The 27,272-nt window shown below is 43.5% G+C and overlaps 1 protein-coding gene across 2 annotated transcripts in view; it reads right to left on the bottom strand.

The window, feature by feature from the left end:
• AP1AR (adaptor related protein complex 1 associated regulatory protein) overlaps window positions 1-27,272 on the bottom strand; it is a 185,511-nt gene that overhangs the window by 25,868 nt on the left and 132,371 nt on the right. Inside the window, exons 6-9 of one of the 2 annotated variants that reach the window (XM_086961574.1) lie at window positions 25,621-25,719; window positions 15,225-15,289; window positions 13,773-13,846; window positions 8,783-8,911 (exon numbers count right to left, since the gene is read on the bottom strand). In XM_086961574.1, the coding sequence (XP_086817700.1) occupies window positions 8,783-8,911; window positions 13,773-13,846; window positions 15,225-15,289; window positions 25,621-25,719 (367 nt within the window). The remainder of the gene's footprint in view (window positions 1-8,782; window positions 8,912-13,772; window positions 13,847-15,224; window positions 15,290-25,620; window positions 25,720-27,272) is intronic. The other variant, XM_086961575.1, reaches the window with a different exon arrangement.

The raw sequence follows: 27,272 nt of genomic DNA, 5'->3' as shown, positions 1-27,272 counted from the left end.
TCTACACTCTTAGGAGAGCGCCGGGCTTACAATGTGCTCCGGTCGCTTCTCTCTCGTTAATCGCGCTGTTCGGGCATGCGCAGTGTGGCGAATATGGCCGACGCGTGCTACGTCACTACGTAGCGCGCGTAGGTTATATGTTATTACAACGAATTCCGTTGCCTTTACCACGCATGCGTTACAACGGAATGCTATTTCGACGTAGAACCTTTTCCTCTCTTTGTTCGTGGTGACGTCGTACGTCGTTAAGAGGAAGCGGAAGTTTCTTTCCGTTTCCTCTTAAACGACGCTGAGTGACTGTAGGTGAGTTTCTTTTTTTGGGGGGGGGACCCCCCCCAAGCCCCCTTTTTAATGTTAGCCTTTACTACACATGCCTTTACTACGTCCCTCGTAGTAAAGGTATGCGTGGTAAAGGCTTTCGTGGTAACCACGCATGCGTTGTAATGCATGCGTGGTTAAGGTTTTCGTGGAAACGGCTTCGTTGTAGAGGCTGTTTCCCGCGCGCGTACACTAGAGCGCGACTCTACATATCTCCCCTTTTTTCCCATAACATAGGAAACATACAGTCTTGGTCCATCCGAAAGTTATTTAGTCTCTCCTAGCTCAAAGTCTCTGAAACGGGCAGGCCTGACCACCATCTGACCTGCCCGTGTACGTCTTACCGGAGTAGATGGCACTTCCCCGGGACTGTTCTCTGCTGGGCTCACCATCTTATCGCCTTGGGTACAGGGTCTTTCTCTCCCTGGGGTCACTCTCTCCTCTCCTGGCTGTTCCTCTGCCACCTGGTTATCGTGGTCTCCCCACTCCTCGTTGCTTTCACTAGCTCCAGGGTTCTCTTCTCCCCCAGGTGTACTTTCCTCATTTTCCCGCTGCCTCCGGTCTTCCGGTGTCTTCCCATTATCCTCCGGGGACCACTGTAGGATCTTTTGCATTTGACCATACGGTCTTGAGACCATACATTTCCATCGCTGAGTAGTGCTGCCCTGCCGTATACTTCTTTTACTTGCAGGGGTTGACTGTATTTGCTGTCCCCTTTTCTCCTTAGTACTGCAAGTTTGACTCTCACCTATTCCCCTCTCTCCAGAGCTGTTCCTTTCAAGCTCTTTCTTCGGTTATAATGTTCGGTATATATCCTTTTGGCTTTCTCTAGATTGTGCTGTACCACAGCCGGAGACCACTTGCTTGTTACATACAGTCTTTTCGCTCCAGGCTAGGTTGTCTTCGGTGAAGGGGTGTCGCCTTCTCAGGATCTGGAAGGGACTGTACCCCGTGCTCGTGGGGGTGATGTGGTAGGCCCACACCATACTCTGGATCTCCTTTTCCCAATCCTTGCCCATCGTGATGGCAGCTTGTAAGGATCCCATTAGGACCCTATTGACCCGCTCCACCTGACCATTGCCTACTGGATGGTATATCGAAGTGTGTTTACTTTTGATGCCATTTCTTTCTGAATACTTGTTCCACTTCTCCGACGTGAACTGCGGTCCGTTGTCGCTCAAGATGGATCTGGGAATACCTTCTCTAAGAAAGACTGATGTAAGGAATCAGAGTACCGTTTCTGTGTCCATCTCTTCCTGTATATGTACTTCAGGCCACTTCGAGTATCTGTCAACGAGGACACACAGATATTTAGGAGTGCCTTGGGTATCCAATACGGGTCCTAGGATGTCCACAGACACCACCTCCCATGGATTACTCGGATTGGCAAACTTCCCCAGGGGGGGCCTCAGGGGCGTCAGAGCTTTGTCTGCCCTTTGACACTGGTCGCACTCCCTTGCATGTCTCTCCACTTGGATGTCCATTCCTGGCCACCAGTAAATTTGCTTTGTCCTCATCTTGGTCTTTACAATTCCCAGATGGCCCTCATGTAACACGGCCATCAGGCGGGGTATCAATGTCGGTGGGACTACTTTGTCCCCTCTGTACAAGTATATGCCCTACAGACAGTTCCTCCCGGACTTCATAGAATTTCCTGAGTTCTGCTCTTAAATGTTTTTTTCTGGCCATCCTTGAACTATGCACTTCTTGACATCACCAATGTCCTGGTCCGTTGCATATGCCTCTGTCCACTCCTGGTTGCTTATCACCCACTCTGTGTCTTCCATCAAGGCTACCATCTCCTCACTCTCTCCTGCCAGACTGGGGGCTTTTTCCATAGCTGATGCTCAACTGAGGTAGTCCGCTATCTTGTTCCTTGTACCCGGTATGTATTCCACGTCATACTGTACTCCAGTAGTTTCAAGGTCATCTTGGCTATGCGTGGTGTTGCGCTTGCATGTTCACTCGAGGTAACTAAGGGCTTGTGGTCCATTTTGAGTTGGAACCTTGTGCCTCATAGGAATTGTCGGAACTTCCCCATGGCCCACACTACCACAAGCATCTTCTTCTCTATAACACTAAATTTCTGTTCCGTGGGCGACCGGGACCTGGACGCGAAGCTGAGGGTTTCTTTTGTTCCATCTGTCCTTTCCTGCATAAGAACTGCTCCCAGCCCTTTTTCGCTCGCATCCGTCGTCAGCACAGACTTCCCTTGGGGGTCGTATCCTTGTAGAGGTATAGCTTGGCTGATGTCCTTTTTCAGGGTGTCAAATTCTTTTTGTGTCTCTTCTGTCCATGAGAACACTGATTTGTCCCTTATGAGTTGCCTCAAGTGATGCGTCTTGGTGGCGAAGTGTTGCACGAATTTGCTATATTACTCGGCCATCCCTAGGAATGATCTCACCTCTTCTTTACTAGTAGGGGCCAGGGCATCGCAGATTGCCTTCACATTGGCCCGTTTGGGCGTGATGCCGTGTTCTCCTATTTCGTGCCCTAAGTGCGTGACCAACGTCATCCAGAGGCGGAACTTCTCCCATTCCGCTGTTAGCCCATTGTTCTCTAGGACTCGAAGCACCATGTCCAATTTCCTATCGTGGTGCTTCCGGTCCTTTCCCATTACCAGTGTATCATTCTGGAAGTACTGTACCCCTTCGATGTCTTTAAATAGGCGGTGCATCAGTTTCTGGAATACGGCCGCTGCTGACGCAAGACCAAAAGGCATGCGGCGGAATTGGTAACACCCGAAGGGTGTTATGAATGAGGTGAGTTTCCGGCTTGCTGGGTGCAGGGCTATCTGATGATAGGCGGAAGTGAGGTCAATTGTGGAGAACCACCTTACCCCTTTCATCTTGGCTAGCATTTCTTCAATGCGTGGTAGCGGGAATTTCTCCACTATTATGCATTTATTTAGTTCTTGAAAGTCTACGCAGAGGCGAACCTTGTCATTTGGTTTCATTGCCACCCCCAGGGGCGCCAGCCACTCGGAACTATTTATTGGCTCGATTATTCCGTTCTCCTCTAGTCTGTGCAATTCCTGCTATACCGCTTCTCTCACTGCTATGGGTACATTCCTTACTTTGTGGGCTATAGGCCTGGCATTCTCCTTAAGGTCTATCTTATGTGTGAACTTTTCCAATTTGCCGGCCTTCCCGCCAAATACCTTGGGAAACTCGCTCTTTATCTTCTCCAGTTCCGGCTAGTGCTCTGGAACTGTCAGTAGCACTTGCATGTCTCCTCCTGGATCCAATTGTATCCCTAGGTCACCTTGGTCCATCCATCCTAAGACCGACGGTCCTTTCACCGCCACATACAATTTGCACTCCGCACTACGTCCCTTGAACTCAAATGTTAGGGATCTGCAACCTACCATCGGGATGGGCTCACCGGTGTCCGTGACCGGTCTTATGTCGGGAGGTTCTAGTCGTGGGCCCAGGCTGGGTCTGAAATCTTCCTCCCACACTGTCCTTTGGACGATGGTGTACGGGGATCCCGAATCCACCACGATTTTAATCTTCACTCCTCCTATCACCATGTCGCATTGTGGTTTGTGGGAACACCTGCCGTCGATGCCCAGAACTTGCTCTTCTACGCACAGCACACAGTCTTCTTTGTCTTGTTCTTCCTCTTCCTCTTGCTGTTCCTGCACCACATACTTCACCGTGGGTCTCTTTACCTTGCGGCGGCACACCTTTTCTTAGTGACCCACTATACCACAGAACATGCATTTCGCACTGAACGCTGGACATCGCTTGTCATAGGCCGCGTGTGACTGGCTCCCACACCGGTAGCACGTGGATGTGCTTTCTTTGTTCAGCTTCCTGGGCTGTCCGGGTCTTCCCGTCCATCTGTTTGGCCCTTTACCTTCCGTTGATGTGGGTATGCTCCTTCCTGGTGCGTCTGCGTCGTCTACCTTGTTCACCATAGGCCTCTGGACAGGTTCTCTCTTGGCTGCATCTGCGCATTGTTTTGAGAGTTCCACCTTTTTCACCATGGCAATCACCTCCTTAATCGGGGCGTCTCCATTTACCCACAATTTGTCTTGTACAGTTATGTTGGTGGTGTGCATGACTATCTGGTCCTTTATAAATTAGTCATGCAGGGCACCGAATTTGCATGTTATTGCTAGCTTCCTCAGCGCAGCAACATAGTCGTCTATGCGTTCGCCCGCTTCTTGTTTCCTCTGCTGGAAATTATATCGGTCAATGGAGGTGCACACCGCTGGACGATAATGGTCGTTCAGATCTTATATAGCGTGTCTGAAGACGTCGTCATCTGCATTTGGTCTGGGCGTTGGCACCAGATTCTGGAATACTCTTATCCCTTCCGGGCCTAGGTTGTGCAGGAGTATCCTTCTCTTTCTTTTACTGGGGAAGGCTTCTCGGTTCTCGTCTTCTGGTGCTTCAATGTAGTTCATAAAGTACTCTCTCCAGTCCTCCCACTTCATTAGAGGCTCTCCAGGCTTGGGTAGAAACGGGATCGGCGTCGTGAGTGAAGACGCCTGCGCACTCATTTCGGCACATCTTTCTGGTTCCGTCCCTGGACCTTTTGGGCTACCCGGCGCGCTTGTACCTTCACCGTGTTCTTGGTGCCGTTGGGGTCCCTCTGCGCCCCCTTCTCTGCTCCTCACTGACTCCGCCAGGGCCTCAACCAGGTGCGGGTGCTATCCTGTAGACTCCTCCCTTGGTGTCCTTCTCCCGCATCTGTATGCTCACCCTCTTGGTGCACCATGCAGGGCGTCCTGCTTTTTCGCCTTCGCTGTTTGTCTTGTGCCCCTGTGCCTGGTACCTTAATGTCCTAGTGCTGCTCCTCGTCCTGGTATTTTCTCTTGCCTCTGCCACGCTCTCTCTGGGTACCTCCTGGCTCCTCCTGTTGCTCCTCGTGGTAGCCCACCTGCCTGTGTCTGTGCCACTCCTTCCTGGGTCGGGTCCTTTATTTCCACAGTATGTATATTCCCTTTTAATAGGGCAATCCCCACCCTCGTCGCCACTGTAAAGTCCTTATTACTCCCTGGAATGGCTACTCGGGATACAGGTGTTGAGGGGCTAAAGTATTTATTTGTAATCTACACACTTAGGAGAGCGCTGGGATTACAATGTGCTCCGGTAGCTTCTCTCTCGTTAATCGCGTTGTTCGCGCATGCGCAGTGCGCCCAATATGGCCGACGCGCGCTACGTCACCACGTAGCGCGCTTACACTAGAGCGCGACTCTACACTTAATAAGATTGTTTTTATTTTAAATTGTTCAGAACATGGAAACTGCAGTGTACAACCAAATGAAACAGTGCATCGATTCCAAGTCACACTTTTCAATCACTCATGTGGGCGCTCGTAAAGTGTCATAGATGTAGTGCTGTCAGTAGGTCCGGCCGAAATTTTAAATAATGGCAGCGTAATTCAAGTCTTTTTCTAGAATGCTGCATTATGTTTGTTCTGAAAAATTCTAGAAATTCCACCCTAACACGTCACATAATTATGCCGCCATTCGCAGCAAAATAATAACGCATGAGCAACCAGAACACGAGCGGCTGTTTGTGGCAATTGTTTTTTTTATGCTCATTTATTTTTGCGCAAAATACATTCTCACATCAAAAACTGATGCAAGCACGCTTTTGTGCTCAACTATAGCCCTAAATGAGTTTTCCATTTCATGTAATTACACGTAAATTTACACAATTTCTCAGCAATTACGTGTAATCATGCAAAAGCGAATTAAATACATTTCACAAACCCATGGTTGTCACTCAATGTCCACATCCTCTAACGCAACCAGACAGATGAGTGTAGACTCCTCTGCTGATTCCTGGGAGATTTTGGGGGCTAAGTGGAGGGAGAGCTGAGGAGTCCGATTTAAGAACATGCCCACTACTTGAGGACGCACGTCCTTTCTCACGCTTCAGTAGACTTAAGTATAGCCATACAAGACTCAGCCTTGCAATCAACAAGAAAAAGTTACCTTCAGCAACAAACTTTCTGGCAGATAACCTACCTACTCACAGATTTTAAAATATCCCCTAGATGCTAGACGGGATCTAGAAATTTTCATAGCAGTTCTCCTGCACTCTGCCAGGTGGCACCGTGAGTCCGCATTGACCTCGTTCCGCCCAGATGTGACGGAGCGGAGTCACTTTTTAGCACCACCCCTGCGGGCACTCCTGCACGTGGAGTACAAAATATTTGTCAGTACCAGTATGCAGATCTTAGATGGTAAATAAAGGCCCCTCTACAAAAAGGGGTGTAAGGAATCTGCCATGCCTTAGGATATCCATGGGAAAGAGCATTATCAAAGGTAAGTAATTTGTTCTCCTGATGGACACCTCTAACCAGAGATTCCTCACCTTTAGAACAGATACGAGAGCAGTACCTCCCAAAGGTGCAGCCTGTGGAGTGCACTCAGGCCAAAAATTCCTGAAGGACCTAATGGGTGAAATGCCTTTCCCATCAGAGTTAGGTATCAAGGCAATAGTGCTTCATGAACATGTGCTCGGACGCCCAAGTTGCGGCCTGGCAGATGTGAAGAACAAGCACTCTACTTGCCAAAGCAGTGGTATAAATAACCCTCTGCCCTGATGGAATGAGCCCTCAGTCCTTCTGGAGTCTGCTTCTTGGCCAGTGCATAGCAGATCTTAATGCAGGGGACCATCTGACTTGAGAAAGTCCTTTTCTACTCCACCTTACCTTTGTTTGCCCTCGAGAACCCCTAAAAAGGATGACCATTTACCCAATGGTGTTTGGTGTGATCGATGTAAAAGCTCCAATTAACGGAGTCTCTCCTCCTCTTTAGAAGGGCGAGGCAGAGCATAGAATGTTGAGTATGTGATGCATTGCCAAATATGAAAAGGAGTAGTGATTCTTGATAAAAAGGCTGCTCTGATCCCCAGCACCAATATCTCTTGGAAAAAGGTAGTGTAGGGCTGTTGCACTGAGACAGCCTGGAGCTCGCTCAAGCAACAAGCTGAAGTGATTGCAAAGAGGAAAACAGTTTTGAGAGTCAGAAGTCGCAATTAGCGGCTGTGCACATTCCTCACCCTGGATCAATTCTGTGCAGACACACCAAACTGTTTCTTTAGCTAGAGAGTAAAGGGATGGGGTGAAGTCCTCCTTCGTCTTCCTGTGTTTCGATCTGGACTTCTACTTACAGGATGACCTCACCTGCAAACAGGGCCAGTTGTGCGGTCAACCTCGAGATCGGGAACAGGTTGATGCCCTCAACTTAGAGTGGGAGTGGGACTTGCTTCTTTAGACAGCTTCACTTCATGGTCCTGGATCGCCTTTGGATGCATGAAGTAACATTCCTCACAGGATTTGAAGTGGTGCTCTTAGCCGAAACACCAGAGGCACACCGTGTGTGTGCCCATCACCAACATCTGTTTCTGAAAGTCATGGTATGGTTTGAATCCTGTAGTCTTAGGAGGAGACACTGTTCCCTTGCACACTGGATTTCAGTTTGAGTAACTTGTCAAATTTACAACTAAAAGGGAGGGGAGCTCCGGATCCACATTGGAAGGCATAGAAAAAAAGGAGATGACGTCAGCACACTGGTCTGGTGCTAATATGAGGCTAGTAACAAAATGTAGTTCCCATGTGTTAATTTTTTTATTATTTCATTAATTACCTCCAATTGTCATAAAATAGGAGAGGCTTTGAGAGAAGAATAATAATGGTGTATTTGAGAGTGCAATATGGTTATAACATCTATGGGGTTATCAATAGCCTGTAGGGGGGGCATGGGAAGAGGACTTACCTGACATGCCGGATGATGACTAGTCGTAGGCCCTCACCAGTCCCTGAGGTGCGGCGGTATTGACACGCTACAGTTTCATCCAATTCAAATACCTCCATCATATATACTTCACACGTTCCCGCTTGTGGAAGAGGGGTGTCATCCAGCCCCCTACATGCCTCAGATGTGGGGGATGCGGAGGGAACCGTCTTGCAAACGGTTTGGAGCAGCGGTGCACTGCAGCCATTTTGGCGTAAAATAACATCCTGCCCCCCCCCAAGCAATAGTTGGGTGAAAGATGGCTATGGGCAGATGCATGGGAGCCGAGATTGCGGTTTTCCAGGCTCGAGTTTGCCCTCAGAAACATAGAAAAACATGGTCCTACTGGCCGATTTATGAGGTCTGCGGTTGCCTGTGTCATGTTTTAGTTATTCAGCCTGCAGGTTCCGCAGCCTACATGGTTGTATGTAATTACTGGTACTTTTGATCAGATGTGTTTTTACAATGTAAACAGTGGGCTTCGGTCCATCATGTGCCATGAAAATCCAATATAATTTGTAAAAGAAATGCTTTTTAAAAAACATTTTTTTTAATTTAAATTGGTTGTTTAAAACCTAAACCTGGAAGACACTTCTGCAGCTTGTTTCAGGTTGTGACAGCACAACAGACCAACAAGCCAGCTCTAGTTAGTTGCATATTAACACAGCCAGGTTACATGAAAAGAAGGAAAATAAATAAGTGTACCCTCTTCATCTTCCCACTCTAGATCCAGAGAAGTGCTGTCATCATTTCCGCTCGTAGATTTGGTTTTGGTAGTTAGGTCACAGCTACTTTCGGTGTTTGGTGTCAGTGCGTTGGTTTCCGATGAAAGTCCTATATCAAACAAAAACAAAATATTTTTTTTCCACGTAGATCCTTTCCAACTAATGGTTTTCATTGTTAAACTACTGAACTTTTTTATTCCAGAAGAAGGATGACTTAATCCTGCATCGTAACCTCTTATTGCCTGGAACAGGCACATTTCTTTTTTTGAATGTTTTATTTATCATAGAAATTTTGAATCAGGAAAATAATTACAATAAAACAAAATATAGAACATAAGTGTTATCAAAAGTCTGAGAAACCTCTGTACATGAGCGCATCCCCCAATATCCCAGAGTCCAGATTTCGACCATTGGGCTACACGTGTATTTGATGTAAACACACACGCCTTGTATCAGCCCCAAAACATATAACATGAGAATAAAAAGAGAATATTCAGGTCATATTCATATACAATTAGGAAAAACAGAAAGGAGTGTGCTCTCTTTGAACTTTTACTAATAGGGAGTTGTAAGATTTGGAGCGGATTTATCAAAGGCATGTATGAACACATAAAACGATTACTCCTCTGCTAATTTTTCCGTATTCAAAAATGCTTTTGAGACTCGGCCCAAATATGAATGTATTTCATTTGTAGTTATGTACTGAGTGACTGTTTTACACTTCTGACTCAAATCTTTTTTGTTTGGTTGTCTTTGGCAATTCCATTTCATTATAAGATTTTGCCTATGGATATGCATTTAAGTATTCGTTGTAAGTTGTAAAGATGCCAACAGGCGGGTTCCCACATTGAAGCCACCCTGATCACTTTATGTATATATGCAAATACCATAAATATATATATATTTTTAAAACAAACAAAAAAACACAAACCAACCCATAAAGAAATAGTGCTGTACAAAAAGGCGGGCTAATCAAGGAATGGGGGATTGTAATCAAAGTGGTTGAAGGGTTGAGATCAGAGGCGTGGGCTACAAGGGGGGTTAGTTAAATGCAGATTAGGGGGGGGGGTGAAGGTTACAGACTACATGGTTGCACAGGGGGATACCACAGAATGGATGGGGGTTTTACAACCAGGGCGAGGTTTCGTGTAATGCTAACATTGAGAGGGGGAAGAGTTACTGGGGACGGCTTTCCAAGTAGAGGGGGAAGAGACATGTGGGAACGCAGTAACAAAAGGCAGTTCAAAGAGTAGGGACTTTAGCTCTTTCCAGAAGCAGAGCAGTAATGGAACTTGGCAGATCAGGACTGGACTGGTATTCACTGCCCCATTTGTTAACACAGTGTTTTGAATCCTGCCAATATATCTTTTTAGTGGAATAGGTTCACATCATAAAGCTAGCATTAACTGTATTACATGTGAATGCCAGCCTCCACAAATAATTAGTCACTGTGGCTAATCAAAGAACTGCATGATGAACACCACTTTGCCAATTCGGAAATCTGCATAAGACCGTGACCAACAGAGCTTGAGGGGCAGAGAATAAGTCATTCCTGTCAAAAAAGTGATTTCAGGTCATTGTTATTTTCCACAGGTTGGAATGATTGTGGGTGAACCTTATCCACACTGGAACTTAACTGTTGCTTTCGCTGTATTAACAACAGAAAGAGAAGCAAGCACAACATACAGCAAGCCTGTGGACTTTCTGTCCCATACAACATAGAAAAATACTTCTCTGGAATTCTTCGGTTGGCCTTAATGATAGCCATGGACCTCTTGGAGTTATTCACTTGAATGCCAACCCAGGAAGATAACGAATACAAGAGAAAAGCTTTAAAATGGAAGTGAAGGCGAACATTTGTCTTTAGGTTCCAATCACAATACCAAAACTGAGGAAGCGAGTTATGTTCATAACTGCGCTATGGTCAGTGAACAGGCTGAAGCGCTTAAAAATGTAAATCTCTCCGGGGAGAGTGGGGGCATGTGGTGCATGTTCGTTCTATTCTTTTGCTCTGTCTGCTCTCAGTGGTGATGCCAAATCTGGATGCTTGGTTGTTAACATTTTCATTTTGTCGGTTTCTTTTCCTTGTTTAAAGATGGCGCTCGCTATCGCCCATTACGCCAGACGTGCATGTTCCATGACTTTGGTCTTTCAGATGTGCATGTTCCATGACTTTGGTCTTTCAGATGTGCATGTTCCATGACTTTGGTCTTTTCGGAGATGTGCCTATTGCTTAAGCTATATTGTACTGTGCTCTTTTCCTTATAAAACCCAATAAAAAGTTTTAGGGAATTTTTTTTTTAAAATCTCTCAGGAAAGTACAGCTCCTTCTTATAGAACCTTCAATCCAAGGTTCATTGGTTTCGTCAGGTGTTTTGTGTGTTCCTTAATATACAGTAAAGCGTATTCACTAAAAGTCTAGAATCGTCCTTGTGCTGCCCTATGTTATGTTAAAATAAGCATCTGGGGGTACTAGTCGCTGACCTTGTTTTATCCGTACCAATACTCCAGAAGTGAAAACAGTTTCCTGTGCGAGAACTCAGTGCAGGAATGTCTTCAGTGCCCCATATCAGGTGACTTGGGAGACAAATATTAATTTATGAAAGGAGAGCCTTTTACCAGAGATTGCTGATCATAACAGCTTTGCTGACATGCATAGCCTGGTATGATAAGCCTCATCGTCAGACTCTTTCTCTGAACTCCCTGTAAAAGCCTACCTATATTGCAGGATAGGGCATGATAATAATTTGTGAATAAACAGTTTTCTAAAAGATTCTCTACATTATAATACTTTGGCTTTCTTTATTTTCACGTGAGCAATGCAGGATTTTGGGAATTAGGAATTTTGTCAATGTTGTAGAGATGTCAGAAGGTTTTCAGCCAGTATAAAACTTCCCTTCCAGCAGGCGCATTGACTTGGTAAATTTCTTCAATACAATCACAGTTAATGATGTTTTTCTCCCTAATGAGAGAAAGATCCAACAAACTGGACACACAGGGAGGTATGGCAATCAGTAGAACAGCATTAATCCTTAGGAGTCTCCCACCCAAGGCAAACTAATATGCTACCTACCAGAGATGCCTCTTTTTAGCATATTGGACCATGAAGCAAAGCTGGTCTGAATAGGGCCAGGCTGCAGTTTGATAGTGGAAAAGAGCCAGCAAAATACTCCTGTTAGACCAGCTGTATCTAGCAAGGGCTCCAACAATAAAGTTTTGCAAGTCCACAATCCAAGAGTACCAGATCCCTTACATACAGGAATAGTATGGGCATTTCATAAGAAACTTTAAGTTATGGGTAATGACCATTAGAGGGAGACATGTTTCAGAAAAGCGACCTAGCAGAGCTGTGCCATTAAATCTCAAGATAAGAGGACTCTTCGGTCCATTTCTGTGATTATACTACAAAATGCCTACAAAGGCGTTGGGGCTTGAGAGAGTTGATAAAGCCTACACAGTCTGGTATAAATCGGCAGGTAAGACGTTGGGTGGGAGTGCGGTCTCTGAAGCCGTGTTTCAGTGGCAAAATTGGGAGAAAGTATGAGGACGTCAGAGGATTGAGCATACAAAAAAGTGATGGATGAAATGCTTGAAATAATCTAAGCCACTGGTAATTACTCCGGATGCATCCCAACCCATCGTTATTTTGCACACCATGTTACCTCAGGTTGGATCCAGCTATATCCAAATAATTTTTGACCCAACTCCTGTCGGAACAGTCCAGCCCGACCTGCCAAGCCAGGTTCTCCCTGAAGCACATCACAAGCAACACAGGGCCGGTAAGGCATTAGTAATGGGCTCGTCGGCAAGGTATAACTTGGTTTCAGTGACAGTACACATGGAGCCCACATCTGGGCGTACCTGTCTCACTTAAGGCAACACACTAAAGTATACCAAAAAGTGACAGATGGATTGCTTGAATTAATGACAGCCATTGTTAATCACTCAAACCACATCCCAATTCATTGTTATTTTGCTCACCATGTCACCTCAGTTTTGAACCAGCTGTATGCAAATCAGTCTCGACTAACCCTGGGGGTAGTTGCGCTACGCGTAGCTAAACAAAGTGCACTTCGCAAGCTATGCAAACTGCATAGTGTGGTAAGGAAAATGCTGTTTTTCTCACTGATTGCACAGTGCCGGATGCTTGTCCGTACTTGCAATCATTGCAAATGGCATCTTGCACAATGCAAGCGGTCGTTTTCTGCCGCTCAAGTAGATTTGCACTCGAGCGGCAGCTTTCTCAACGCGGACTGGTAGTTTCTCATCGCAAGCGGTCACGAACACACGTGACCACTCGCAATGAGAAACCAGACCTCCCTGTGTTGAGAATCTCGCAGGGAGGTTTATTTTCCACGATCGCAATCAGCAACTTGATGTTGCTGATCGCGAACAATGAAAAAGTCTCGCCGGGAAGTTGATTTTGCTCGCTCACACTCGCCAACTTGACGTTGAGGATCGCAAGCAAAAAATGCCCGCAACGCGCTTTTGCACTGTGCTACGTGCAATTCGCATAGCGCATAGTAGCGCAAACTATGCACGCTCCACGAGCATAGCGTAGTACTACGCCCAGGCCTAATCTTGATCCTGCTCCAATCGGAAAAGGGAGAAACAGTACTGCAAACCTAGGAACAAATCTCTGAAGTTGACGTGTGCAAGAAAAAAGGAAACAGAGGGGTAAAACTTCCAGCCCTCCAGTACACCGACCACAAGCATACTCTAAGTTTTAACCATCCAAAAAGAAAACCATACTGAATAGCACTTACATTTCTTAGGACCTATTTAATAGGCAGAAAAAAGTGTGTTAGTAATGTGCTCGACAGGGCCATGCCAATTGATTTTGATCTGGATAGTGTGAATGAAACTATATTTTGAAAGAATAGCTCGGACTAGAAGACCCCTAAGAAAAGAACATATGATTGAGAATACACGGTGCACAGCTATATAACCATTTAAAACATTTTACTTACGGCTACTCCTTAATGCTTCATACTGCGACCTCACATTCCGCAAATAGGATTCAAAATCTTCCTCTGTTGCAGAACTGTAGAAAGTAAGACTCACTTTATTTCGACTGTAGAAAGTAAGAATCACTTTGTTTCAATCTTTTTACTAAACAACATGCCACCTTATTGTATACCTCACATATATAGATCTATTTTAGGAAAAGGAACATCCCTTTCCCCACCATTTTACAGACAACTAATTACTGTCTGCATCTTTTACCCCATGGGAACAAAGGGGAGGGAGGGGATTAACTTTTGATTTGCTCTTGCAACACATCTAAATACACCATTTAAAAATCAAAGCTTAAAAACACTATGATGTAGGGTGGACGGTGTATCAGCTGTCCAATGAACTAAAAGTGTTCCACTGATGAAAAACACCACAAAGACATACTGTGTCAACCCCTCTTTTTAGTTTTCTTTCTTCTGCAAAACACCTGCAGCAGAAACGTGTCAAACTACCTTTGCATGGGCTTGTTAGTCTGTAAGGAAGGATCACATAAGCTTGTACACCCATATCCAGAAAATCTGTACGTCCAACAACTCACTGGTCTTTGTCATGTTATATGAACTGAAATGAAGTAGGACACTGATCCTTGTGCCTTAAAGCATGGTGAGATTTTCTTACCTTTTTGCTATGAGGGATTTTAAAGAGTTTGTGCACCAGCCAAAAATTCTTGACTTTTGTTCTCTTCACCTTTTCCTCTCCACAGAACACTTTGCTATACTTGGCTCATCAAAACATTAAGAGAAGTGAGGATATTCCCATCTACTGTTCCGCAAGTTATTTACCTCCCAATTCTGTGCTTTCCCAGACCAAGATATAGGAAGCCTCTTCTCATAATGATATACTGCCCCACACCCCTAACCAGGGAGGGAAACTTTCCGCCACTTCCTGTCCACTTCACATTTAGTACTGAAACATATATTTATGTCTGCGGAAGTCAAGGTGGCGATCTCTGCGCCGCAGAAAAATATAGGAGAGGCGGAGGCAGAACCTCAGCATGTAGGCTTGCAAACCAGATTGTGTAGTACGTTAGTAATACTATTGTAGTAAAGTTCTACAAAATGCTGTTTGTAAATAGGCCTTTTTAACAAGAGGTAAGAAGTGTGTCATTGGGACAAATGCTTTCCTGATTTCTATTAGATTTCTTTCCAAATATTGCGGAATCTTCAAATTACATACGTACCAGTGAAGTTTTTACATAATTTGTTTACCTTAAACGAAATACAGTTAAACACATTAATATATATTTTGATCTTAGATTTTCTCTGTAGATTTTTACCTTTCTCTCCAGCTGACATTAGAAAATAAGCCTGCATCGTTTCACATAATTTTTGTTGAGGAGTGCGGTTAGCAATAGCTGGATCTCTTAAGTCATGTACCACTCTAAAACGAACATTTTTACTGCTCACCTTTTTTGGTTGTCGCCAGTGCCACCAGACTGCATTCTTTGCTTGAGCCATTGGATCCTATGTTGCTACAAAATATGTTAAAGTAACATTAGTCAGGAAAAGTAGGGGGCTACTGCAAATTCAAGAGGCCACATTTATCCCAACACTGTAATCAATTATCTACTTAGCTACTGTAATCAATTATCTACTTAGCTCTTGGGGGGGGGAGGGGGTCAAAAGCCTTTCAGTGAACGCTCAAACATTTCAACTTTTGTAAGACTTTGAACCATTAGAACGATTGTTTACATTTATACTGATCAAAAGTATATGTGAAAGTTCACATAAAATATATATAATGCTTACTTATAGGAGCTTTCAGGCAGTCCTCTTTATTTATTGGTCTGTTAATATTTTTCTTCCATCCACTATGGCATACAGCGCAGGGCAAAGTGTCAGCCCAATTCTACAATTGGCTAACTTCACTTTGTGTGAAGGATTTCTTTTCTTTCATAAGGTGCACATCCACACAAAAATTAGTTCCTTTGAGTACAAGGGACTACAAAGCAAATGTGTGCTTTCTGAGACCAAAAACATTTTTGATTACAGCCCTTTTTTTATTTTAAATATTGGCAATGGTCTGGCAACAACTCCAACAAGGAAGTTTGACAAAAAAAAAAGGAAAAAGCAAAAACCATGACAAAACAAAGTATCCAAAATAAAAACACTGGCAGACAAAGCCAGAACTATTGCATATTACTAAAATTTGTTGTAGCTCCAATTAAGAGCATGGAATTTTTTTTTGTAATAGGAGTAAAGCAATAATGAGGTGTGGAATAAGAGTGTCTGGCAGGGGTGCTTGGTCTGTAGGGGGCAGGGGTGCGTTGCATGGGATGGAGATGCGGGTCAGCCCACAAAACCATACTGCAAGACCATCTTTCCTAAAAGCAGACAGAATTAGTTTATCAAAACATTAACCTTACATGATTCTCCTTCAACAAAAAAGTAGATTTGCACCTAATCCTATTATTCAGCACTTGCCATCAAACATGCGAGGACTGGAGTTTGAAGAGTAAATTACCTGAATCCTAAAAAAGATATACATGGTAAGGTTGGTTGTATTTAGGAATTAAATACAGGTCCAATTTTTGTACAGATATTTATTACGGTAGATATTTTGTCAGTCTGTATTTTGGACTCCATGTTTTCACATGGAACCGTGTGGGGTCTAGGTGAGAGACAATTTAAGGATCACATGGTGAAGAAGGGTGGAAACATTTATTTCGGGCAGAACGGGCCACATGCTTCATGGTTGGGATTTACATATTTAGATACTGCCCATTATTTCCAAGTAAGTCAAGCTGTAAATAAAGTGATTTGCTCAAAATTATATAATTTTAATCAAGCGGTGAAGCTGGAATTAAATCGCAGATTCACCGTGATACACTGGTTCGATTTTAATCGATGTACTACATTATAGTGATAGATTATACAACATGGGCATAAGGTGTCCACTAATGTAGATGGAATATATAGTTTGACAAGATAATAAGTAGCAGTTTTACAAGTGGGTGGTTTGCAAAAAACAGAGAATCTCAAGATTTCAAAATGGTCACAACAATACTGCCACCTGGATTTGAGTCAAACATCAGCAAGTTACTAGGATGAAAGGTAGTGACTAGCACCAATTTCTACCAGGGGGGGAAAAGGACTCCTTAGTTTGTTACAACAGAATAGCATTCAAATTAGCCCCAAAATTACTAGGTGTACATTAGGAAAATCTTCCTTACCTGTAACTACAGTTCTCTAGCATTATAACTTTTCACAGATTCATACACTTGAATTATTCTTTGTCGTCAGGCTGGCAATACTTGGTAGGAAATGTTCAAATAGCAGTGAATAAAGGGACTCATTTACCACAGTCCTATGCTCCGCCAAACCACCTCATAGGACACAACAGAGAGCCAATAGTTGAAAGGGCTATGAGCTCTGCTCCACTCGGGGGATTCAATAGGCAGAATTTTTGGAGCTCTTTAATAGTGAAAGGTAATTACAAGAGCAGAGGAGAGTTGTGTTGTTAATGTTCGCTGCAGAAGAACTGTGATTACAAGTAACGCCCCCAGGAATTACTCAGTTTTTGATTCTCATATGTCAATTTACGACTATCCAGTAGAACTGACATACTGCCAGAAAATGGGACAGAGGACCGTCAAATTTAAAAGGGGTCCATAGCACCACTTTTCAAACTACTGCCTCAGATAGCACAGAGTACAGACAGTATTGTGCTAGGATCACCATATTGCAGCACTGCAGATGCAAGTAGGTTGGACTACCACAAAAGGCTGCTGTGATTACCATATGTCTGGTAGACTGAATCATCATGAACAGGTTGTCCAGCTTTATACTAACAGAGGATATGAGGTAGGCTGCAAATCAAATAGGCAAATTCCTTGCTTTAATATAATTTGGCCAGTGGTGGGAGTTTCAAAAGTTAGAATCTAACTCATGAACACATTTTGTCCAGTTCAAGCAGACCTTAAAATACACTCCATTATGAGTGGCTCGTTCAATTCCTGCACCCTTTGCAAATCCCTGTGTGCACAGGAGGGTTTGCAGTTATAGTATAGTTACTAAAATACAAAAGTTATATTTTACACCTGATAAATTTAGGCACGGTAAACCTGCCAAAATTGTTGGGTCAAAAAGGCCCAGCAAATAACTGGACCCGGGGAACATCTGCAAGTTATGCCCGGTTTCCAGGAGAAAGCTTGCATTGCTGTCATCTATCACATCTGATAAATAACAAACCCCAGCGTATCTTTTATTGAGTGTGATCACTGGTGGCCCAAATGGGGTATATAGCATGAGCTGTACATGTTCGAGGTAGCGAATGCCACAGCGATGTTTCAGACGCTCCATCTAAATTGCATCAACCGCTAGGAAGGGGATGGGTTCCAGCACAATGTTTTATCTTTTTCAGTGTCTTTTCAGACAAATTGATCTGCTGGTGCTCACATTGTTTTGGTAAATAACCTCTATTTTAGCATGCCAGTTTTCCAAGGAGTGTTAATTTTAACCCATTGGCAGTGATGTGCAGGTAGGTATTAACCTTCCTAACACCCTTACACAATTGGAGACTGGAACCGATGCGTTAATTTTAATGAACGTTTGATGTGGGTATGATTTTACAGGTTACAGAGTAATCTGGCAGTCAGATTTTAGACTTTATCAGCTGCTGCTTAGACACTTCTTTGCTGAGGTTGAGGAGACTCCTCATGGATATATTAAGAAAGCATTAAAGTATAGACTCAAATTTTTACCAACAGTATACAAAGCAACCAACTGGGTTTTAACTGGCATAAGTGCGTCTGGACAAATCAACTGGACAAGTTGGATGTTTCCCCATAGTTCACAAGTTATTTAGTATTCATGTCCATGTGGTCGGACAAAACCTCCATTTGGGAGATGGCAACCCCACACAGACGGAGCTGAAGGAATCCCAGTAAGAAGACATGATGTTTGTCAGCAGCCCTGAAATTACTGTATAGCATGTCAGCCTGGAACTAGGATTCCCGCACCTATCAGAGTACTTACAACTGCAAATTGAGCAAAACGCCTTGGGTGATTGATACTGTTAGTGGGTTGAGCCAATGAAAACCACCAGAGCATAAATCTACCCGTCCTTTCAGAGGTTGAGCAGATGTCTCAGAAAATGAGGTACCTTTGTTAGGATTGAAACGTCTCTGTCATAAGTGCACACATCTACAAACTTCAGGTTCTTGCACGGTGGTTGATTAGAAGTACTGGCGCTTCCTTTTCCACAATTTGTTCAGAAACTATTCAGCTTCTCCAGCCTATCCTTTGCCCCTTCATATCTCTTTCTATCAGCCACTTTTCAAAGAAGCTTCAATCTTCTCCATTTGTAATCTTTGTACAATGAACACTCGGCAAAAGATATTGAGAAAGGTTTGAGGTTGTTTTCAGAAAAATTTGGGGACTCATATGGACTAGGTACCCGTTTTACAATAAACGTTTGTAAATTGTATTTGACTTGTTGAGTACTTTTACATAAATCTTACCACAGACACTCTAATGCTATGTGAGAAGATATTACTAATGTAACACTTTTTCAAATGGAAACTTCTGTACTCCATTAAAAGATAGTGAAGGAAGTTTTGTCATTTTGTTCCAGTGGTTTCGCAGAGCCTGCTTGCTAGTACCAACTCTCGAAGTACACTGTAGTTCAATGGTACAACCAAAGGACAAATCAACTGAAGGTCTCCGTCTTCTTTGGGGTGGATCTACATCATGTATTGCATGGGTTGAGGTGTATCAAGATCTGATACATTAGTGGACAAGTATGGCTTTTCTAGAACCGCCTATAGAAGTCATAAAATACATTCCACATTAAAAAGGAGTCTTGAGATTTTATTTTTCTACTTAAGCTCAATGAAAATAGCTCACACATCTTTATACTTTTTTATACTTGCATTGCGGTGCTAGTAGCTCATGGTCTTTGGAAATTGGAATTATGTGGCCAGACTATATTATTTATTCCAACCAATCATGAAAGCATGCCCGAAGAAAATCTAAATCCTAACCCATCTTTCAAGTTGAGCATTAGGGGCCACATAAGGGGAGCACAGTTAATCCACTACTTAACTCCAACTCCTAGAGTTATCGATAAGGGTTACTGGTAACTCTGGGAAGATGGTGCAGCAGAGATTACAACTGGGACCCTTAGGTTTACTTACAAAATGAGGAAATACAAGGGGATTTGGTAATACATGTATGAATCCCTCGGTAAACCCTAATTTCTCCCCGGAGTGTAACCTGGAGATTTTTGCTACCTTCATCAGGCGACAAGCCCAAGTGAAACTAAACAGATCTGTGGTGCTCCTGCAGATCTCATAATTATGACGGGGTACGTAACTGTCACTGTCCACATCAGAATTGAAAAGCTACTCATAACGAGGGTCTAAATGGGAAGGGTGCAGAATGAATCAACTCTGTTGAGCTAGATTTGATCAAAAGGAAGATCCAAGACCTTGCCCCATCTAAATATATGTCAGAACCAGCGGTGGCCAGTCTGGGTGGGATATGAAAACAGGAGCACTGCTCCTGTCCATGAAAGTTTTTTAAAGTCATGTGGGTCTTTGAAAAAAGGTAAAGACATCAAACCATTTGCTTTAATTGAAGGTTAGTTGACAAATTGGGCCCTTCTTCGGCTTGCCTTTAAGGGTTGATTAACCCATTTTTGCTTCATGTTCCCACATGTACGAGAAACCACATTCAACTGGGCTTAACAAATGCCAAATTGTCTTTTCCCTCTGGGTAGGCTGCAAGGGGAATGTTGCTAGTAATAGTCCATTCACAAAACAGCACAATATCCTGCAAAAAGCATGAGGGCCTGTTGTACTCTGTCCAGGTGGAACAAGGCTGTAACGTTGTACACCTAAATCTGTTCAGTCTTCTCTTATAAAAGGAGTGATAAGAAAATGTAATTGTTTTCGTCTCTAAATGGCTGGTTATTTAACGTGATCTCAGACCAAAGCCAGTGTATCTGAAGATGACCCAGTGGACTTTTAAACAGCACTCACAAGAGTTAGTTATCTCGCTCATCTGAGAAAATGGCCTCAGGAAGGGGCAGTTTAACATAAGCCTGAGATGCAAAAAGGTATAGCCCTGAGAATGCTATAGATCTGGCTTGCAATCATTTACAAACTAGACCCACTGGATTTGATAAAGTCACCAGAAGAATGTGATTGCAAAGTACTCCAAAGTGTCTTTCCCTAATGAAATCCTTTGGTTTCTCTAGCATTTGTTCTACCATAAAAGTCTGATTGGGTTTTGCAGGTAAAAAAACAACAAAAAAGAAATATGTCGAAAAGATTGAGTGTAAATTTCAGATGTAAAATAGTCTCTGATTCATTGCAGAGGAACCACTTCTAGGAGATGGGAAATTACACCAAATAGCCAATAGCATGAGGTGAGATGAATACTCTGGGCATCTGACGCCATCTCAAATCAGTGGCTGAAAAGGCTAACCCAAATATGCCAATGGTTAAAGGGACATGACCCCAAAATCCACTTTATTCATATTGTAATCAATAGGTAAATAGGATGCTGCTCAGTCAAACCAGACCTAAAAAGAGCAGGGAGCAGTGCAACAAATTAAATATACTTTAGTGTAACAGTTTGAAAATCTGTAGGGAGGCGCAGCAGTTTATTAACAAGCATTTGCAATGCAATAGGTCTCGCATTTTGATAGTTCTAGCTATGTCGTAGTACATAACAATGTGTTTTACCTTGCATTTTTCCCCAGAATTGGCATTGCCAGTAGGTTTGACTCTCATATAACAAACATTTGCGCATACAACACATGCAAACAGTATTTTTTGAATGCTTGTGTTTGCAGGATTACGTGTGAATAAAACTCAAGTGTGCACATACATCGAAGGAAGCAGTGTCAAGGCCTTCTAATTAAAACACACGCTTAAACCGCACCCAAAATAATAAATTACCTAACCCAGGCCATGTTCTCAAATTCAACACACCCCAGTGCAGTCTTTTATCCCTTCACTTCATCACTTACAATATTTACATAACTCCCTGCTTCCTATTTTTACGCCATCGAACTCAAAGCTGAAGTACAGAACCCTACTGCGCAACCAACTATCCTGCAACCGAGAACGTCTTTCAACGCAAAGCTTACAAAAAGCCCGACAGTCATGTAATCTCCGTCAGCATTCACTTCCTGCTGGCCACAAAACGCTAAATGGCAAAACAAATCCCCGAATCGGCGCACACTAATCGGGGTGCCTCTTAAGGCTTCCGCTGACGAAGGAAGGGTTTGAAGAGTGAAATCACAGACTCCCATTCTGTGAACCTTTAAGGAGAAACGGGGAGCCTTTGCGCTGGGGTTTCACAATGCGTTTCTCCCAGCTTCTTTGTTAGTCTCATTATACTGTTCCAAACGTGCAAAAGGGAAGAAATGGAATGTTTCATCTATACGTGCATTTTTCTATAAATGCTGATCGGACACATTTTTTCCCTCTTCAGTTTGTAAAAAACAACAGTCCTCTTTGCGGTCCCGAAAGTGAACAAGCCGGGGCCGTGGAAGATGATTGGCAGTCGCACACAGCTCATTATACAGGCAGCTGAGAACAATCACCGCCGCAGCCCGGAGGAAAACACCGGAAGCAGATGTCCGGCCCGCCGCCTGGTTGTGGGCGGGGCCGGGAAGGGGTGCGTCCGCTCCCACTGCCTTGCAGAAGCTTTGCCTGTTGTCCTCTGGTCTCCCGAGTCGTGAGGGAGATCGGAGATGCCGTGCCAGCCATGGCGAGGGGCCCGTGCAGAAGAGGGAGCCCCCGCTGGAGAAGGAGAGACCGAGCCGCCGCCGAGCGCCAGCCGACCAGGTGAGTCCCGAATAGCCCCGCGAGTGACTCCGTCCATGCCCTGCTGTTGCCCTGAGCCCCGAGAAGCTCCAACCGCGTCCGACGGGGCCCCTTGAGTGTTATCAGACCCTCGCAGAATGCCCGTGGTGGCCTTGCAGTAGCACGTGGGAGCTGCATATCGCTACAGTATGTATGCGGCGGCCACGGGCGCTTCTATGTAGGCGTCGGCGGGGGGCGGTGTCTCTGTATATGTGTGTGCGTGTGTGTAGGTGCGCTCCTGCGTGTGTGCGCCGGGGGGGGGGGGGGTGCGCGTGTGTCTGTGTGTGTGTGTGTTTGGGCTTCCTGCCTGCGTGTGCATGTGTGTGTCTGTGGCAGGGGACGTGCACGGCGCCGGGCTGGGCGTGCGCGCTCACGAGGTAGAATCTCCGGCAGGAGACGCTCGTGACAGTCTGCTGTCCACATTCCCCCGAAAGTGATTACATAAGTTGTCGAGCCCTAGACAGCAAAGCTTCGCTTTGCTTTCGTCTAGGCTCGACCTAAAAAAGTGGACACTGCCACTAATGCAATTCCCAACTTGCGGAAAACAAAAAACTAGGCAGAAGATTCAGTTAACTTGGAGACTGGTGTGGTTTTGCAGACAGTGTAGGTTCCCAATCATTTGAGAAAGAACAGAATAAAAGAGAACTTTTTACACAATGTCTTAGGGATGTGAAATTCCTATAGCCCGACCATCAGGACATATTGTTTGGGGTCAAGGGCAACAAGTTTTCATGTGTATTTTTGTCCTTGGGACAAGTATGCCCAACCCCCTGCAACACAAACTGTTTGGCTGCCAGTTTGCAGTACCACATTATGGATCAGAAAAGAGCACTGGCTGCAGTTAAGGTAATATTTGTGCCCCTATGTTAATGCAGTTCAAACTTGTATTCATGGTTCAATAATTGAAAATCTTTATAATTAGGGTGAGAACTCTAAGTAAATGTTGTAAGCTCTGACTGCACTACTGACAGTGGTTCCAATATAAAAATGTGTACACGTTTTCAATGTTTAGCAATATGAGGCTATGTAGAATGCTCCCAGAATGCTTTGATTTGATGCAAATATTTGCAGAAACCTGAAAGCAAGATTGATGATTCTTTGCTTTAAAATTAAAATGTTAATAAAAATATGAAAGTCGGAAAAAAAACATTCAGCTAAACTACTATAAAATTTCAGGTATCATTTCTTTGCAGCATCATTTAGTAACGTGTTGATGCATGCTAGTATTTCCTCAAAATATTCATAATGAACAATCAGTGTAATCAGTTTCAATAAGATTATGGGAAACAAAAATACACAAGCATTGGCAAAGCCAGTAGGTCTGAAATTGGTCAGCTTTTTAGTTTTGTCAACGTGTGACTTGTTTTGGCATGGTTTTTGTAAAACCTTATTTGAGGCTTCCAGGCCTTCACCATTATAACAAACATTGGCAAAAGCAAAAACCAAAATTTGGTATCAGAAAGCACACACTGCCACAGTAGTTACTAGCACTGAACAAAAAAACGTTGTGTGCCGATGTGGTCCTTGTGAAAGAGTAGAATGCGGTCACTCACAGTGAAGCCGCCGATACAGAGGGAGAGACAGAATTTTAATAAACGCAAACGGTCATGGTCAACGCCAGACCAAATTAGGGGCCAAATTATTAAAGAAAGTCTCAAAAGTGCACCCATGGTATATGTCCTTGCATTAAGTGCAGCTATACAGCTTTTGTGTATTCCCAAGAAATTACAGAAGTAGGACAAGAAATAGTACTCCTGGAAAATATTTGTGAACTGCATTTTAGCATGTGCAAATATGCATGTGTTGATTTGCTCATGCGAAAATCTGAGTGTTTGCAAGTTCACTTTGCCTCTGACCCCTTTTTTCCCCAACTCTGGAAGAAGGTTTACGTCTGCCATTGTCAGGAGTAAATTTCCAACATTTCTAAGTATGGAAAAAAAGATCAGAGAAGAGTTGTTGAAAACCCTTAAAACATGCAAGTTAGTAGGTTTGCACAGACTCAAAAGGGCATTCTAAGCCTGGAACTATTGCTTACCACTACCTTCAGCCCCAGTATGTAGAGCTGTGCAAACATGGCAACATAAGGGGATTGCAAGCATTTAAACACTACTATGGCATGATCCCTGGCATTATCAGAGAGGTTATATCAGAGCTCTTATATAATGAGATTGCTGCCATAATTTGTCACCGCACTACATGGCACCAAAGGGATACGTGGATTTTGTTACAGGACAAGTAGATTTATGAAGCAACATGCCACATGGACAAATAGATGTTTTATTAAATTCCACCCCCCTGCACTCCTGTGCAGGAAATGAGAATCCTTCCTGGATACAGACACCTTAATCAAATTACAACACTTCCTGACATTCGAATTTGTTTTACTATTGTCACCTTCCAGTGAACCCAACAATCCAACATTAAGAGAGTTTCAATAGACACACATTTTTCAGACAATATCCTTTGCACCCTGGTTGAAGGAGTAAAAACTTGTTACAGAAATGCTTTGAAAGGAAACAATGGCAAATACATCGGTGACAAAAATTAAGCTGTTCCAGGAGATGGAGAACAGTGGTCTCGCTGGAGCCTCAATAGTGAATGTTGATTTAAATTAATTTAAGTTTCTCAGCTTTAAAGTCAAGAACAAGAATGGAACCAATCTAAGGATGAAGGTTTTGTCCATCAGCAACAGTGTTCTGTTGAGCCACTGTATGCTACTGGATCAGGAAGACACTTGACAGTGTGCTCATTGCATGTACGCATAGATTTATGTGGTATTTGCCTTGTGAAAACCTACGGCTCTCATTGGCTGTATGGTTAACATGCTAGTCATGGTCACCAGTTCCTTTCAAGGCACTTCTTCAAGTTTGGTTGCCCTTAAAACATTGCATTAATAACATTAGCAAGATGCAAGGCATTCATATACAGCACACAACATATAGTAAGAGCAGCACTAATGCCCTTTGGGGTCTGCATCCCCTCACCTCCAAGAGCCTTTTCTGCTTGGCTACCCTGGCGGCCTCACGCTGTGCAGCATATAAAGCCTCCTCTTCTAGTCTCAACTTCTCCTCTTGTAAGGCTAACTGTATATGAACAAAACAATAAGGGTTAACCAAATCAGAACCTGTCTAACTGACCTATACATATAGGAAAAAAAACAAATCGATAACGTAACAGAATAAATCATAAGTAAATAATAAGCATCAAACAAACACAAAATGCTGACAGGGTGTTTTCATGGTCAATGTATATGTGCAGCCATCTTAGCAAATCAGTAGAAATAAAAGACGCAAATGTTGTCAGTGCTTTGTTAAGATGGTGTCACCATGTGCCTAAGGTAAACAGAATGTAGATGGGGGCGAGAGCAGCCTATCATCTGTGACTATCAGCAGGATGCAAATCCTTTGGGTGATAGGAACAATATTTAGGGTGGTGGGGCTTTGAAACTTCACATTATTTGTTCGACTTCAGACCACAGTGGCAAGGGAATTACAATCTGCATTACCAGGTTCAGTGTTAATTGAATCCAGTGGTTGCCGGCGGTGGGCATCAATATTAATTTTTGGGGACCAAGACTTATTTTCTATCATCAGATGCTAACTCAGAACACGGGAGAGACAAGGCAGAAAATGGAAAAAGGAGTAGGAAGGGACAGATAAGAGAACAGTGACAAGAAGAAAGGAGAGATTAATAAGAACTGCTACACTGAGGTAAAGAGGCAAGAAGTGCAGAGTGGTTGAAAAAAAATCATGTGGGAAAATCAAGACTAGGAAGCCTCCGTATTCAGCAACCACAACATCTGACAATGTCATGGTTGGACCCCCAAGAAACACTCTGAGCCCATGTACTTATTTATTTTGTTTAACAAACCAAGCACCAACCATATTGTTCCCCAATGAACTTGATCTGTGTCATTCTCTCTTCAGACCTCAGTGTCCACTCCCTAGCACCAGCTATCTAGCTTGCTTTTAAATGTAGAGCTATTTAAAACATAGGGTGAATTTGTTTCAAATATTTAGTTACAGAACCTCAGAAACAGTACTAACACACTTCACATATGAAACTATGTATTGAACACCTTGGCTGATTATGTAATTTCCATCCTGTAAATTATATGAGTACCACTCACACTTTATTATCCGTCATAACATTTGCGACAAGTGTAGCCCAAACTTTTTTATAACATAAGTCTCCTGGTGCACTAACTTGAGATCGCTCCCATTCCATGTAACTATGCTATGTGCTCAAAAGGTTTGGGTTGCTAACCACAACTAGTTATGCCGTATCTCTAAGAAAAGCTTGACTGGTGGTGATATGACACACCTGCTTCTTTTAGTATTCTTACATTACTCTCAGGAATTACCGCAGCTTTTAAACTGTCCTTGAAGCTTGTCTTGAACACATTAGGAAGGTAAACAGAATTATCATGAATTTATATATACCCTAGTTTAAAGAATCATAAGATGCCATGAAAAAACATGAAAGCTTGGCGGAAAGAAAGATCGGCCCACAATACTCAAAATAACAGGACTTTAGAATGCCTTTGAAGGTGCATATCAAGTATTGGTCTAAAGATACGTTTTCCATCATAACTGGCTTACGAAAATAGAGCCTCCCAAATTTCCTCTTTTTTTGA

This window comes from Lissotriton vulgaris, chromosome 3_1 (genome assembly GCF_964263255.1).
Source record: "Lissotriton vulgaris chromosome 3_1, aLisVul1.2, whole genome shotgun sequence".
NCBI lineage: Eukaryota > Metazoa > Chordata > Amphibia > Caudata > Salamandridae > Lissotriton > Lissotriton vulgaris.
The sequence above is the reverse complement of the archived record's forward strand: the minus strand, read 5'-3'. Positions and strand labels throughout refer to the sequence as shown.